Source organism: Eumetopias jubatus, unplaced genomic scaffold, assembly GCF_037043125.1.
Source record: "Eumetopias jubatus isolate StellerSeaLion01/CBP00866 unplaced genomic scaffold, mEumJub1_p1.0 scaffold_17, whole genome shotgun sequence".
NCBI lineage: Eukaryota > Metazoa > Chordata > Mammalia > Carnivora > Otariidae > Eumetopias > Eumetopias jubatus.
In genome coordinates, this window is record NW_028274823.1 from 2,198,448 (window position 1) to 2,213,458 (window position 15,011).

A 15,011-nucleotide genomic window follows, 5' to 3' on the forward strand; every position below is an offset into this window, starting at 1 on the left:
ACCTTGAATCTCTTCTGATCTAATTAGCCTATTTGCATTCATTCTTCATGATAGAGAAACAAGCCTGCATAGCAGATTTACTTATGCAGTGTGAGGAATGCAGGGTATCCTTCAGATGCATTTTTGTAAGACCTTGCACATAATGGACACCCAAAAAATGTCTGCTGATTCAGTAAAAGGAAGACTGAATGCAATTTGGAATGCAGAGAATGGAGTTTTATGATTTGCAAGAGAAGGAAGAAGGTTAGTGACTGTTGGCTGTAGAATTTTGCCTTTGATCATGAGAAAGAGGTGTAGAGAGAGACGTTGATGCAGGCTTGGGTAAGAGTTAAGCAGTTCTCACTGAGCACACGTTTTATAAATGAACTGTTGTGACTGACTCTAAAGGTCGAGGTACGAGTACTGAGATGGAAGAGGAAGGGCAGGACCCCAGGGTTTGCTTGGATCCCATGGATGGCAGAACTTCTTCCCTTTATGTTGGGGAAAGGAAAAGATAAGGTCCAGGAGAGCCCGCCTCAGTGAGCCTCTAGCTGCCGAGGCTCTGGTGGCCAGGCTCGCCCACTGCCTGCCCTCACCCGTCTCTGACGACACCCAGGTAAACGGGTGGCCGATCCACACATTGCAACCGTAGAGACAGCAGGTGTGTTTCTGAGCAGGCACAGATGCCACGTGTGGCCTACTATTTAAGGATGCAGACCAGCTCCTCCACGGGGGAAACTCCCAGCAAGGGATTCCCAGGAGGAGTCCCGTAGGAACAGGATGCGCTGCTTGAGAGTGTGGCTTAATCAGTGCACTGAAAGGCAATGGGGCGGCTGGAAGTGGGTTTGGACAGGCTGCTGTGGGCTAGGGCCATCTGAGACCCACTAAAGTGCTGAACTCATCCGTTTTCCCTTCTTTCAGATGATTTTGGGACTCCATAAATTGAGGTGGGTCTGTTGAAGGGTGACGGTCCTCCCGGAGACACTGGGTGGCCCGTGTTCCTCCTGGGTCCATCTTGATTTTCCATCTCCTTTGTTGGGCATTTTCCATGGATGCCAGGCTAATGTGATCATGGTCTTCTCTGCTTTGGGCACCATTAAAAGTGTGACTTGCATCTGTCTCGCCAAATGTCACTTCCAACAGGGCTTCTGCACTCTGCTTTTGATGCTGATGGTACTGTTTCTTTGGCCCCTCCTGGGAATGCTTTCAGTGGTAGCAAGTCGGGGCACGTGGTGACGCCTGGGACTTACGGGCAGGAGTGACGATTATGGTGAATCTGTTGCACCAAGCATCTTAGGCTCCTGCTTACCTGCCTGCCGCTGCCTTCCCCCTCCATCCCTCCCTCCTTCTGTCCCTTTGTGAAGTCAGCACCTGTTTACCCTGCCTTAAAACTGCAAGGATAATGACACATTTTTACTTGAGCACGCGCAGTGCGCAGGCACTTTATAAAGGCCTTGCCCGTGCAGGGGGATTACTCACCGAGTTCTCACACAGGCTTGGTGGAGGGGTAACAGTGTCCCCATCCCAGGGGGCACCTGGTCCTGCGGTGAGGCTGGACGGGGCTCCAGAAGGGGGTTGTTGCAGCAGCCGGGCAAGGTCTCCGGGCTGTTGTGGCTCTGAGGCCACGAGGGAGCCACGTTTCCCAGGCAGCTGCCGATATCCTGGCAGGGCAGGCAGGGGGGCGGTCGCGGAGGGGGAGACGGGAAAGCGTTGGGGTGACTGGGGCCACCGTGCTTACCCTGCCGTCCTTCGGAAAGCCGCTCTCGGGGCCGGCAGCCCGGAGGCCCGAGGGTGGTGGGGAAATGATGCCCACGGAACTCACGTGGTCGGTTTTGAGTGTTGAGAAGACCCCGGTGGCTCAGGTTAGGAGAGGAACTGGAGGGTAGGGGCCGCCGCGCCTGCGCTGCGTGGATGCTGCGTGGATGTTGCGCGGGCGCTGCCCGGACGGGGTGGTCCGCCCCGCAGACAGCCCACCGACCGCGCAGGCGCAGGTGCAGGCGCTGGGAGTTCAGGTCCTTCCCACGGCCCCGGGCTCCGACCGTGGGGTCAGAGGCCCGGATGGAGGCCGTGTGGACCCTGTGCGGCGGGGTGGGGCGGGCAGCCGCTGCAGCTTTCTGCCCAGCAGCCTCTTTTTTTCGGCCCCTCCCCGGGAGCGCCTGCAAAGCTTCGCGGCCTTTCCTGCAGCCGGAGCCTTGGTGAGTGACCAAAGCCCCTGCAGGGGGAAGGAAACCCAAAACCCAGGGTGGCCCCCACCCCGGTCACTCCCCCTACCTGGGGAGCTCCTGCCCCTCTAGCTCCTTCCACTTACCAACCACCTGCGTGTGGCCTTTGCACTTGCTGTTCTCTCCTCCTGGATCGCCATTCCTCCAGAAATCCTCGCGGCTCACCCCCTGCTCCCTTAAGATCGCTGCTGAGACGTGACCTCAGGCGGCTCCCCGCCCCCTTCATGCGAGCACCCCTGCCTCTGTGTCCTTCTCTGAACGTCCTTGGCCACCCAACACCTGACGTGGCCATGATCCACCCCCTTACCTGCTGGCGGTCGGCCTCCCACACTGGGCTTGAACCTCCCGAGGGCCGGGCTGTGGGTTCTGAGCGTGCCTGCGTGGGGGAGGTGCTCGGTAAGTGTGCACTGAGTGAGTGCGTGCACTCGGCCGCGGGGGACACCCGCCAGCAAGGCGGGAGGCAGAGGGCCGCCCCTTGCGTGGCAAGCGCCTGGCGCAGGCCACCGCTCACAGCCCGCGGGAGACCCTCGGCCATGGGTCCGCGTAGCTGCCCCCGCTCCACGGCAGGCCTCTTGTGAGGCTCTGGGGGCAGGCTGGCTTTGCTCCAGAGAATCCTCACGATTTAGGGGCAGGGGCTCAAAAGTGGTCCCAAACCTCCGTTGTATCTTTCATAATCTCTGTAATGGGCCTGCTGATTTTATGTCCCCTTTGTCCTTGGCGATCAGCCTGTGGGAGTAGGAGCTGAGGTTCTGAGCCTGGCCGGAGCCTGCTGGGCCAGGTCTGTCTGCGAGAGAATTCTCCTGCGTGAGCCGGGGTGGGGTAATCCTTGTTTCTAACGATGCCTGCATTCCGAACACTCAGACTCTGGTCTCCCATAGGGCATCGGTTCCACAAGGACAGACACAATGGCACCATGTTTTGCCGGAACCCAGACGTGAATTCGGTACAGTGTCTTTGAGCAGCAGCTACCTGTGATGAGGACGTTTTTCTGAAAATTTCTGCCTTAACATGTTCGCTCTCAAGCCCTGTGCGTCGTCATCAGGGATACGCATGGAACCCTGGTCCAGAGGCTGTTTTGGGGGGCAGCACTTGGGCTCTGAGGAAGAAGGTCCTCAGCGCAGACATGGTTGCCCTGACGTCATCTGCAGAAGCCCCGCCCACCGCGCTGAACCTTCCTGCAAGGGAACAGCCACATGCGTTTACCTGGGGAGGTTCAGGGGACAGAGCCACTCTGGCAGGTGGTGAAGGGAAAGGCATAGCTGCTGTCTCCATTATGAGGCATTCAATCATCTTAATTTCATAATGAAGGTAGGCACGGCAAAGCAGGAAAATTCCTAAAAATCGTCATCTGGTTGATGGCATCGCTGTCTAAATGTGTCTCTGAAGAGAAAGACTCGGGCTGAGAATAATTTCCTGTGCTTCATTACTGCCAGGGGACATTATGAGCCAGGTAAGAGGCGAGTGTAAGTCATGTGTGCGCAGAGCATAATGAAGGGGCTTGAAAACAGCTGCAAGATGATAAACAGCATAGTTTTGCTGAACGCATTAAAGAACCCTTCAAACAACTTTTGTCATCGTGCAAACAAATAAGCTTTCGTCCTGCTTCAAGGTCAGCAAAACCTCAGGCTTCCTGTTGGAGTGTAAATACACTTATTTTAAGGCAAAAGGTTAATCTTTCACCAGTGCCTCTGCATTCCATAGAAGGAGGCGCTCCCTTTAGGGATAGCCACGCACGTTCGGGCCGGGGTTGGGGGGAGGCTGTAGGACAGGCATCCCTAGACCCCCAGGCGCGAGGCCCACTCAGGAGTGAATTCAGAAGTCTGTATGGACCCATGGAACCCACTAAGCCACTTACAGAGTGAATCCTTCAGAAGACCAGTATTGTCTAGGAGCCACTCAGTTGGCATGCATCTGTCAAGCACCAACTGCATACGGAATATCTGGACATGCCCTATGGGCACAGTCCTGCCCCCAAGGAGTTTATAAGTGTGTGTGGTGGAGATGGCCATGTTGTCTTGGATGTTCTGATGGACTCAGCCGAGCCAGCCCTTGGGCTCAGCTGAGCTAGCTGTCACCATCTAGTTCCACCTCAGGCACCCCCACCTGGTCTGCTGCACATCCCGCTCCTTCCCGTGGTGGTGCTGGGATTCCAGAGAGCCAACTGCCATGGGAGGTGCTGACCCAGAGCGGAAGGCTGGGCTCACAGTGCTCAGCGGAAGCTACTGTCAAACGGTCCATTGTTTCTTAATGAAGAAAATTGCTACCCTGCTCTCTCTTCCTTTCCTTCCCTGACTCAGTTTATTACAGCAATCAGGACATTTAGATTACCCAGTATTAGCAGCAATTTGTTCTTTGGGGTAGTATAATTAATCTCTAGTTTTAATAAAATGAATATTCAAATGATTGTGTACCAAGTTACATGAAATCATAAAAATAAAACAAATTAGTATTTCTAAACTGATGCACAGAGCTAAGTGAATTTGCCACCGTCTCAGCATTGAATAAGTCATGCGTCCTTGTCTTGTATGGTCTACAAGGCCAAGGCAGGGAGAGCCAACTTCATGCTCCTGTTCTGTGCGTGCTGCCCTCAGAACGTGGCTCCGTGATTAGGTGTTTGGGCTTCTGTCCAGTTGGGGGATGGGGTTCTCATTCATATTGCCCTGGTGGGATCCAGTGAACATTCTGAGCGCCCATCATCAGGTGTCCCTACTAGAGACACATGTCAAAGCTATACCTTTTGCTCTTCAGCTCCTTGGGAGGAGCCCCAGAGGGTCCCCACGGCTGTGAGGAGAAGGAGTTGAATTAATCCTGGCTGGAGGCCCCTTCAGTGCCAAGAGCCAGGAAGCGTGGACACCTTTCATCATCTGGTCAGGGGACAGTGACCTGGAGGGATCGTCAGTCATGGGGTGCGGGGCTCAGAGCAGCACCGTGGGATCTTCAAGGTCTGTGCCCACAGCTGTGGGCTCGACTCTGAGACCCTGAGTCTACCCAACTTCACCCAAGATAACAATTCAGAAGGGGGGGGGTCTGGGGAATGTGGATGGACACTCTGTCATTTCCACATTCACCACAGCTGGTAAGTGTCCATACGAAGAGACAAAATGCCACCAGCTCTGACGTAGCTCTTTGGGAAAAGCTCATCACATGAAGACACAGCCCATCACCATCTTGCTGAAAGGATGTCCTCGTTCCTGAGAGTGGGGTGTCCGAGGGCTCTCAGGGGCCAGGAAGGGGGACGGCATCGGACTCTTTAACGCCGAGCCCTGCAGCCCTCCCGTCTGCCCGCCGCAGACCCCAGACTCGCCTCCGAGAACGTCAACCACATGCACCGCATGGCTGAAGTCACTGCTCTGATCAAACAGTTGTTTTTGCAGAAATAATTACCATTTGGTAGATATATTGCCTGAAGGATTTCCACCGGAGCTGAAATCATTTGCTAAATAGACATAATAAACTAATGATTGTTTGTTTTTTTGAATATGTGCTTCAGCACAGAGAAGGGAACAGCTGGTGTTTGTCAGCGGAGGTTTCCTTCCCAGCAGAGGACTCGTCCGCCGTCCCGTTGTTCACGCGTCCCCCCTCTGCCATCCTGGACACCTGCGGGTCTTCGCCTCCACAGGGGCGTTCTCCCAGACAGACAGGGTATGCGCGGCCTTCCTCCTGCTCTTCTCAGAAGACGCAGAAGCCAAACCACTAGCATGTATCTGTTCCGCACCCCGCTACTGCTTTGAATCCCCAGCTTAGTGTTTGGTGATGCTCTGAGGCCAGAGCAGCCCTGGGAGGCTGAGCATCCCTTCATGGCGGGGGGTGGGGTGCGGGGGGGGTAGAGGCCTGGACCAGGGCTGCATCCTCCCTGGCACCTCCTGTCCCCCGCGGTGGCTGAGGGCCACCAGGCGGAGAGCACGCCTGGATGGGGGCAGGAGATCCAGGGGAGCCAGGACAGACAGCGCTGTCCAAACCTGGAGGCCTGCACTGATGCTGGGCGGTTCCAGAGTGTCCCCGACTATCCTGCCATCCCCGTTCCCATGGCCACCAGCCTTTCTCTTGTTTCCTCGCTGAATCCTGAGAAAAGCAAAATCCAGCTGCTGGCTGGGTTCCCGATTGGGCAGGCGGACTCTGGGAGGATATGATTGCCGTGTACCTGTGAGCACAGCCCCCCGCCAGAGCCTGCCTGCCCTCCAGGGTCGCCCAGGCCGATGGAGGTGAGACAGGCCAGCGTGGGGGCCGGGACCACAGGCTCCCCGTGGACTCAGCGAGCAAAGGTGGAAGGCCTCCGGCCGCAGTCCACCGAGTGTCTCAGACTGGAGGCGGCACATGCCCGGCCAGTGGGGCGCCTGCCCTGCAGGGGGTTCGCACCTGACTCTGGAGTTCGGGGCCATCATGCTTACTGAGCCCCACTCTCCCGCTACAGAAGACAATAGAAGTTCTCCTCCGCAGGGCTACTAGACGGATTACTCAGAATAAAACCTGCAAGCAGAGCTCTTTTACAAGTTTGGAATCAGAGGAGGAGGGAGAGGACGGGAAAGGTGATCATACTGCAGCCCGCGGGCCAGGCTCTGGCACGCACAGCGCACCCCCCGCCCCAGCTGCTGGCCTGCACGCTCTCCTCCGCCCGTCTTCAAGGGAAGCTCACGGCTAATTACGGTTTTGCTTAAAACATTGATTTTTTTACAAGCAATACTTACGGGATAGCATTTCTGGCTTATCTCTTAGCTGGCTTAGCAGTTTTTTTTTTGGCTAGACCTCTTATCTCACTGTTTATTTACTCCACTGAGGGATTCTCTGCAGTCCTTTGGGGAAAGCAAGTTATGATAATTCTTACCAGTCAACACAATTTATTGAGTGCCTACTCGTCTTCCAAGACTGGGCTCCGGAGGCACCCCTTGGGGGAGCAGCTGGTGTGCCCGGGCTCTTGCTGGCTCTGCACACCTGCCTCCTGGCGTCCTTGGGCGGCGCTGGTCTGTTTGCATGGGTGTCTCCTTTCATGTCATCTCCCGGTCCCAAGCTGGGCGCAGTCTGCCAGGTAGAGGTGCTCGGAATTTGCCCGGCCAAGGTGTGTGGGGAAGCAAACAGAGAGGAAAACACGAGGTGGCCAACAACTTCCTTCCCAAGCCGGGCTCCCCGAATTTTATTATTGTGTGCTCATCTGTAGCACCAGGTCCCAAAGTGTGTTCTGCTCATTCGCACACACACACAGGTGCGTCTGGGCTCACGTGTGCCCTTGGTGTGCGCCGGTGTGGGTGCAAGGTTCTGCTCCCACTCCAGGCACCTGGGTGGGATGTCAGTGCAGTGCACCCCGTTGTGGCCCGGAGCCTGGCGGAACCTTTGCAGCAAGAAGACCAGGGCACCTTCCATTTCGTCCACCAATTATGAGCCTTCTTTTGTGGCTGTTGGTTATGAACGTCCTGACTTCACTGATGTTCAGTCGATTTTGTGAACTAACTGGAGAGGGTTGCCTTTTTGTATGTTCAGAACTACGAATGAATTCAAAGCAGGTTAAAAACTATCTTTGCAGCCTTTTTTAAAAAAAAGAGTAGATAAGGTATACTTCTCTCTTTTCCTTTTCAGCTGACTCATTATTTTTTTCTGGTTTTATTGAGAAGTCATTGACATAGATCACTGTGTAAGTGTAAGGCATACAGCACGTTGGCTGGATTTATGTCCTTTGTGAAACGGTCACCACAGTAGGTCAGGCGAACATCCATCTGCTTGTATAGAGACAATACAAAGAAAGAAAGAAGGAAAAGCATTTTTCTCTGTGTGATGAGAACTCTCAGGATTTCTTTTAACCACGTTCCTGTGAATCCCTGGGCGACGTCAACCACAGGTGTCCTGGTGTAGGCGACCTCCTCAGCACTATCTTTACACCTGGAAGTTTTCCCCTGGGCACCTCCCTCCCTCCCCCTCCTCACCAGCTCTGCCTCTGGGAGCCACAGGGCTGGTCTCTTTCTGTTTGGGTTTTTGTTTTATTATCGTATTTTTTTTTCTTTTAAGACTCCACATATCAGTGGAATCATGTGGTGTTTGTCTTTCTCTGTCTGACTTAGCTCGCTTAGAATAATGCCTTCAGAGTCCGTCTGTGTTGTCACAGACGGTAAGATTTCCTGAGTTTTATGACTGAATAGCAGTCCATATATTCACACACACGTTCTCCATCCATTCATCCATCGATGGACACGGTGTCTCCATGCCTTGGCCGTTGTGAATCAGGCTGTGTGCTGGGAGTGTAGATTTTTGGGTTAGTGTTTTCATTACCTGTGGATATAGTCCCGGGAGTGGACTTGCTGGATCACGTGGTCGCCCTATATTTAATGTTTCGGTGGATCTTCCATGCTGTCCACCACGGCTGCCCCTGTCTGCACTCTCCGTTTCCTCCACATCCTCGCCAACATCTGTCGTCTCATCTTTGGGGTGACAGCCGTTCTCACAGGTGTGGGGCGATCCCTCATCGAGGTTTTGATTTGCATTTCCCAGATGAGGAGTGGAGTGGAGCACCAGTTCACCTACCTGCTGGCCTTTCATGCATCTTCTGCGGAGAAACATCTATGAGGTCCTTTGCCCATTTTTAAATTGGATTATTTGTGTTTTTTTGCTATTGATCTGTAGGGGTTCTTTATATATTTTGGATACTAACCCTTTATCGGATATATGGTTTGCAAATATATATTTCTCCCATTCTGCCGGTTGCCTTTTCACCTTATTGATGGTTTCCTTTGCTGTGCAGAAGCTGTTTGGTTTGATGTCCCACTTGTCGATTTTGTTTTCGTTGCTTGTGTGCTTTAGGTGTAATTTCAAAAAAAAAAAATCATTACCAAGACCCACGTCAGGGAGCTTTGTTACCATGTCTTCTTCTAGCTTCACAGTTTTGGGTCTTACGTTTCAGTCTTTAATCCATTCTGAGTTAATTTCTGTGAGTGGTGTGAGATGAGGGTCCCGTTTCATTTCTCCAGTTATCGCAGCACCGTTTAAGATGTGTTTCCTCCACTGAGTGTCCTTAGCTCCCTTGCGGAGACACTAGTTGACCATATATGACTGGGTTCATTTCTGGGCTCTTGATTCTGTTCCTTTGCCTGATTTGTCTGTTTTTAATGCCAGTACCACACTGTTTTGGTGATTATAGCTTCATGGTAGACTTGAAATCAGGAAGTGACATATTATTTTTGACAACAAAATCATATGATAATAAACATGTCCCTATACGTCCATCTACAAAACGCTCCTGCCTTGGCATCTGCTTCTTTTACAACACCAGTAATTGCTTTGTCATTTATTGCTAAAAGGTCATCCTCATTTTGAACAGCAGGTTGGGATTATTAGACAAATCCAACAGGCAGCATGTCACTGAGGTCATGGAACTCCGCGGTGTGTCTCACCAGCGGGTCTGTCTCCAAACAGTGCAGACTGGTGGCTGAACCCCAGTGAACACACCCACGGGGAGATCATATAAATGTGTAGATCCTGAGGGAGAGAAGCCGAATTTAATAAGAGACATTTATAGAGGGCTGTTAGAGTGTGTTGGCTTTCACAAAATTAGCTCATTAAACTGACACATGCACACCCAAAAATATTCACACTGTCTTGACCCTGAACATCTATCCCAGAGCAATAAATGCAGAAATGAATGTTTTTGCAAACCGTTGTTTATTATGTTTATTTATAATAGGAGGCAACACCTGTTATGATGGGGGATCGTAGTGAACATGGCAAATTTGTGTGACAGCTGTATTTCCTGGAATACTAGGCTCCGATTAGTAATTGGATTGGGTAAGCCATTTAATGATAAGGGAAGTGTTTATTTTTTAACACCTCCTGAAAAAGCTGTTCCTGCTGTCTGATGGGGACACCGGTGCAGCCAGACCGTGCCCCCAGGAAACGGGTTTGCTGCACGACAAATGATCAGCTGTGATCAGCTGGGGAGTCTGCAGGGACATTTTTACATACTTATTCACTCTGTTTTATAAATTTTCTATAATGGGTTTTTATTGTCAAGTAAGATAATATATTTAGAATAGTGGTTTTTTTTTTTCTTAACTGCGAATGTGTGTGTGACAACAAGGACATGCTCCTACACACCAGCCAGAATCCAGAACGTTGACATCAGATGCTGGCGAGCCTGAGGAGCCACAGGAGCGCTCGTTCCTGGCTGGTGGGGTTGCAACATGGTGCAGCCACTTTGACAGTCTGGCGGTTTGTTACAAAGCTAAATGTTGTCTTCCCATACGATCCAGCGGGCACATTGCTCGGTATTTACCCAAATAAAGAACTTGCATCCAAACAAAAACATGCACGCACATGTTTATAACTGTTTTATTCACAATTGCAAAAACTTGGAAGCCACCAAGATGCCCTTCAGTAGCCGAGTGGATGAGTGAGCTGTGGTCCCTCCAGACGATTGAATATTATTCAGTGATAAAAGGAAAGGACCTGTCTTGCCACGAAAAGACAGAGAGATTTCAATCACACATTGTTAAGAGCAAGAAACCAGTCTGAAAAGGCTACATAATGTCTGGTTCCAATTATACGGCATCCTGGAAAAGGGGAAACTGTAGAGGCAGTAAGAAGGTCTGTGGTTGTTGGGGGGGGTCGGGAGGGGGATGAACAGGCAGGACACAGGATTTTAGGACAGTGAAGCTCTTCTGTATTCTATATTCTGCGATGGGAATGCATGACAGTCTGTCTTTGGCAAAGCTCAGAGAATGCCCAGCACAAACCGCAAAGCTTGCTGTCAAGGATGGGCTTGAGTTAGCCACCGTGTACCAGTGTCTGTTCATCAGTGTAACGGTGCACCACACTGATGCAAGACCGGAAGCTGGGGGTGCTGGGGGCTCGGTGTGGTGGCATTGTGCGAACTCTATACTTTGTGCTCCATTTTTCTGTACACTTCGAACTACTCCATAAAAATTAAGTTACAGTTTTAAAATTTGTATATGCCCATCAAAGGGGATTTGAACACTGTGGGAAGACAAAAATAAAGACAGACCAGACAGGATCTGGCAGAGTGTAGCCAGGACATAGCTGGCCCCCTTCCCATGTGTTGCCAACAAGGCAGCCTGGGTGAGACGCTGAAATGAAACTCAGAGCATGCCCCTCCTCTGCACCCCACCCTCCTGTCAGCTACATACCTCAGTGTGCCTGCAAAGCACAGTCTCCTCCCGACCCCGCACCCACATTTCCTCATCTCTGCCTCTCCACTCCACCTCCCTGCTTGCCTTGCAGCTTCTGGAACACACTGGGTAGGCACCTGCCTCAGGGCCTTTGCACTTCCCCACCTCTCTCTGGCCTGCTCTTAACCTCTCGCCTCCTGCAGGCTGTCACCCATAAATTCTCTTCTCAGGGCAGACCTTCCTGACAAACCTGTATGAAGATGAAACCCACCTACCAGTTCCCCATCTTTTTCGTCCCTGCCCATCAACCTATAACACAAAGCAAATAAAAAAGGGAAGTATATGCCATCTGTCTTCCCTCCTTGGGAGGTGTGGTCCCTGAAGGCAGGCCTTCCATCTGCTCGGTTCATTGCTCTGTCCCTAAGAGCTAGAACATGGTTGGCATCTAGTCAACCAAATCAAAAGTTGCTGACTGAATGACTATATGGTATAGAAAAATAAATGATTTTGTAATTTGCTTTATTTACTGAACATATTGTGAGCCATCCCCTATGGTGCCGAGTGTTCTCCCTTGTACGATCCGACTGTTCAGTGTCTCGTTGAGTGGACGCACCGTTGTTAATACAAGCATCTGCCCTTTGCTGGCTTTTCTAGTTTCTCGCTATAAACCTTTATCCTAAGGCATTGGGCATGTGGGTGAATTCTAGAAAGGGAAACATTAGATCGAAAGTGGTAAACTATATTAACATTTTTAAAATATATTTCCAGATTGCTTTCCAGAACTTGCACCATCAATATAAGCTGGTACCAACAGAATATTTCTTAGAAACCATACTTATTTTAGGGACTGAAGATTCCTTAAAAAAAAAAAAAACCAAAAAACAGCTTTATAGAAAAGGCAGAGATGGAAGCAAATTTTCAAGTGTTTCCAATTATGCCAGGAAAGACAAGCTGAATTGTGAGTTTGGAGCCTGACTCCTCACAAGGGGCTGCCCAAGCCGATATGGGTATGAAGTTCCTCCTCTGCAGAGGCCGGGCAGGTGGCAGCCACATCCTCAGGTATCAGCTGAGCCTCCTGGGCTCTAGAGAACCCTCCCCACCCTGACCCACAGCTGCCTTCTCCTCTGAGCCCGCTCCGACCTTTATGTGCTCCTGTCTTGGCCCTCAGCCCCCGCTGCTCAAGGAATTTGTGTGCTTGTCACCACCATCCCTGGTTATATATGTACCACGTGTGCCCCACAGCCAAGGAGCCGCTCTCTTAAGGCACGCGTGTCCCCTGGTGCCTAAGCTTTGTGCCTCACAGAACATCACATAGTGGTGTACATGTGCTCTGTGCACAGTAAACATTTGGACAGATTGAGAACCCATCCCATTTATTTCTGGGATAGTAGCACACAGCATGGGTTTCCAAGAAACGGGTTAGTGCTGCCCTTGTTTTCTGGGTGATGATGCACTGCGTCATGATACGGCAGCTGCCCCTGGTGGACACCAGGCGTCCCCGTGCTGACCTCCCTGTCCCTGTTCTGCAGGTGGTTGTCACAACAGCCTGAAGCCTGTTGGCAGTAGCCCCGGGATTGCCATCACTGCTGCGGCCGCCATGGTGTCTGTGGACCCCGAGGGACTTGGGGGCCCATCCCCCTCCAGCGTGCAGCCCTGCCACTTCCTGACATTGGCACCCATCACGATACCGCTGAGGACCGCCCCCTTCTCCGGTAAGCACAGAGCATGGGCTCTCTAAGCCTGGAGCTGGTTCGGAGCTCACAGCCTGCCTCCAGTTTTGGGGATCCCTAGATTCGTGTGCTGCGGGCACCCAGGGAGGGACATGCTGTGGGGGTTACCCAGGTTCTGCTCATCTTCACACTACACAAATGGACCTCAACTCCATTGAAGAATGTCCTGCTAAGTCTACTTGGGTGTTTTCTGCCATGAAGTCAAGTTAGAAGTTTCTATTCGGAGAAGTGAGACTTCCCTTTACTAAGTGTTGAGGCAGAGTAATGTAGTCACTGAAAGTGTCAACGTCCCCAGAGGTTTGTGGTTTCCTTACATGGAACTCGGAAGGGAACAAAGACAACAGAAAATAGCTAAGCATCTAAGTTAATAAAACACAAAAATGTGCAACGCCGGTACTCACGAAGTCACCCCCTCTGGGCTTGCCGGCTGGCTCATTGTGAATGTGGGGGCAGAGATATCGGGAAGTCCCTGATGCGCGTGGCTGACTGTGAGGGGCATGGATGGCCATGGAGGTCCTCAGCTTCCTTTTAATGCATGGGTGTGTGCTTCTTCTGGGAAGTCTTCAGGGCGGATGTGGGGCTGGTAGGCACTCTGGTACCCGAGTGGAGCCGTGATGCGTGTTCGGGGGCTCAGCAGGGAGACGGAGAGACCCGGGTCTTGGACTGGTTACAGCTCTGTGTCCATGTGTTCACAGATGTTGGTGTGTGTCTGTTAATCGTGACTGGCAGGCCATGTGTCCGAGCTGCCAGTGAATGTGAGCTTAGGTCCTTCCCTTAAGTGTAGCAAAAAGTCATGAATTTGGAATGACCTTTAGTAAGTACTCAGATCTTGAGAGCTGGTACTACTACCTCAGTGTTAGGTTTGCTTGTGATGTGATAAGACCTGAATAAAAATTCTGTGGGTTCTCGTATGAATCTGATACTAGAATTCTAATGTTAGCATTAATATCATCGATCGCCAGGTTATCAGTAATAGGAAACATCACTAGATTGTGAGACACGTGCACACACACGTCCAAGTTCTTGGAAGAAAGGGCAATAACCCATTTTCATTCTTTTCCTGTTTTGATTTGCTGATACTGTTTCTGGAAAATCAGATGTGGTCTTTGGTGTCTGTAGTTCACTAAGGCTTGATAAATTAGTTGGTCAGTAGAACATTGTATTCTCAAGAACAAAATCTTATTTCTATTTCAGGCTGTTAGTGAACATGCATTTAGGGTGTGATGGGGGAAATAAATAAAACACATAAATAATCTCGTGTGGAACATAATTTACAGCTGTGTCAAGATTTCAGTTAAAATCCATCAGTCCATTGGCATTTATTAAGGATGACTTACTGTTTTCTGAGAAAATGAATCTTAGAAGGAACCCAAACCCATGTACCCAGGGGTGGCTTCACTTCCCATGCCTCCTTTGATATATAAAGTGACATAATAATTAGGTGTCTTTCTGTGTTTGCATTTTATAAGGTGCTATAATCAGATTTGCCGTAATGTGCATTCAGTTAGAGGATGACTGTGTCAACATGATCTGTCTTGTAGGTAACCACCGAAATGTGCCGTCAGGAAGAAGGGGGGGGGGCGTCCAGAGGCAGCTTCTAAAATGGTCCCTGTGGTATTGATCCAAAAACCCAAAAACAAAAACCGAATGCTACAGCAGAGGGATCAGGTAGGAATTGAATAAGAGTGGGGGGGCTGGTCTGGATGCACAACCCCAGCCCGGGGGGCAGCCTCTGAGCTCTGTGCCCAGCTCTAGCACCCGCAGTGGCTGTGGTCCTACCTGGGGCAGCCCTGCTAAGTGCGTCCTTTGGGAGACCCAACCACCTAGCAGTCTGTCCCTGGCCATGTCCCCTTGATGTCAGCAGAAGGCATCTGTGTGAGACTGGCCATGCCTGTGATGAGACCTTTCCAGAATTTCCTTGAGAACTTTCTGGGAACCGTGGCTTGGAGGAGCCTGAGCAGATAGTTTGTCTCTCA

General features: G+C 51.2%; 1 protein-coding gene across 1 annotated transcript in view; it reads left to right on the forward strand.

Moving 5' to 3' along the window:
* The window catches only part of TCERG1L (transcription elongation regulator 1 like), a 191,018-nt gene that overhangs the window by 34,673 nt on the left and 141,334 nt on the right, over window positions 1-15,011 (forward strand). The window contains exon 4 of the mRNA XM_028119878.2: window positions 12,835-13,017. Coding sequence (XP_027975679.1) covers window positions 12,835-13,017 — 183 coding nt within the window. The remainder of the gene's footprint in view (window positions 1-12,834; window positions 13,018-15,011) is intronic.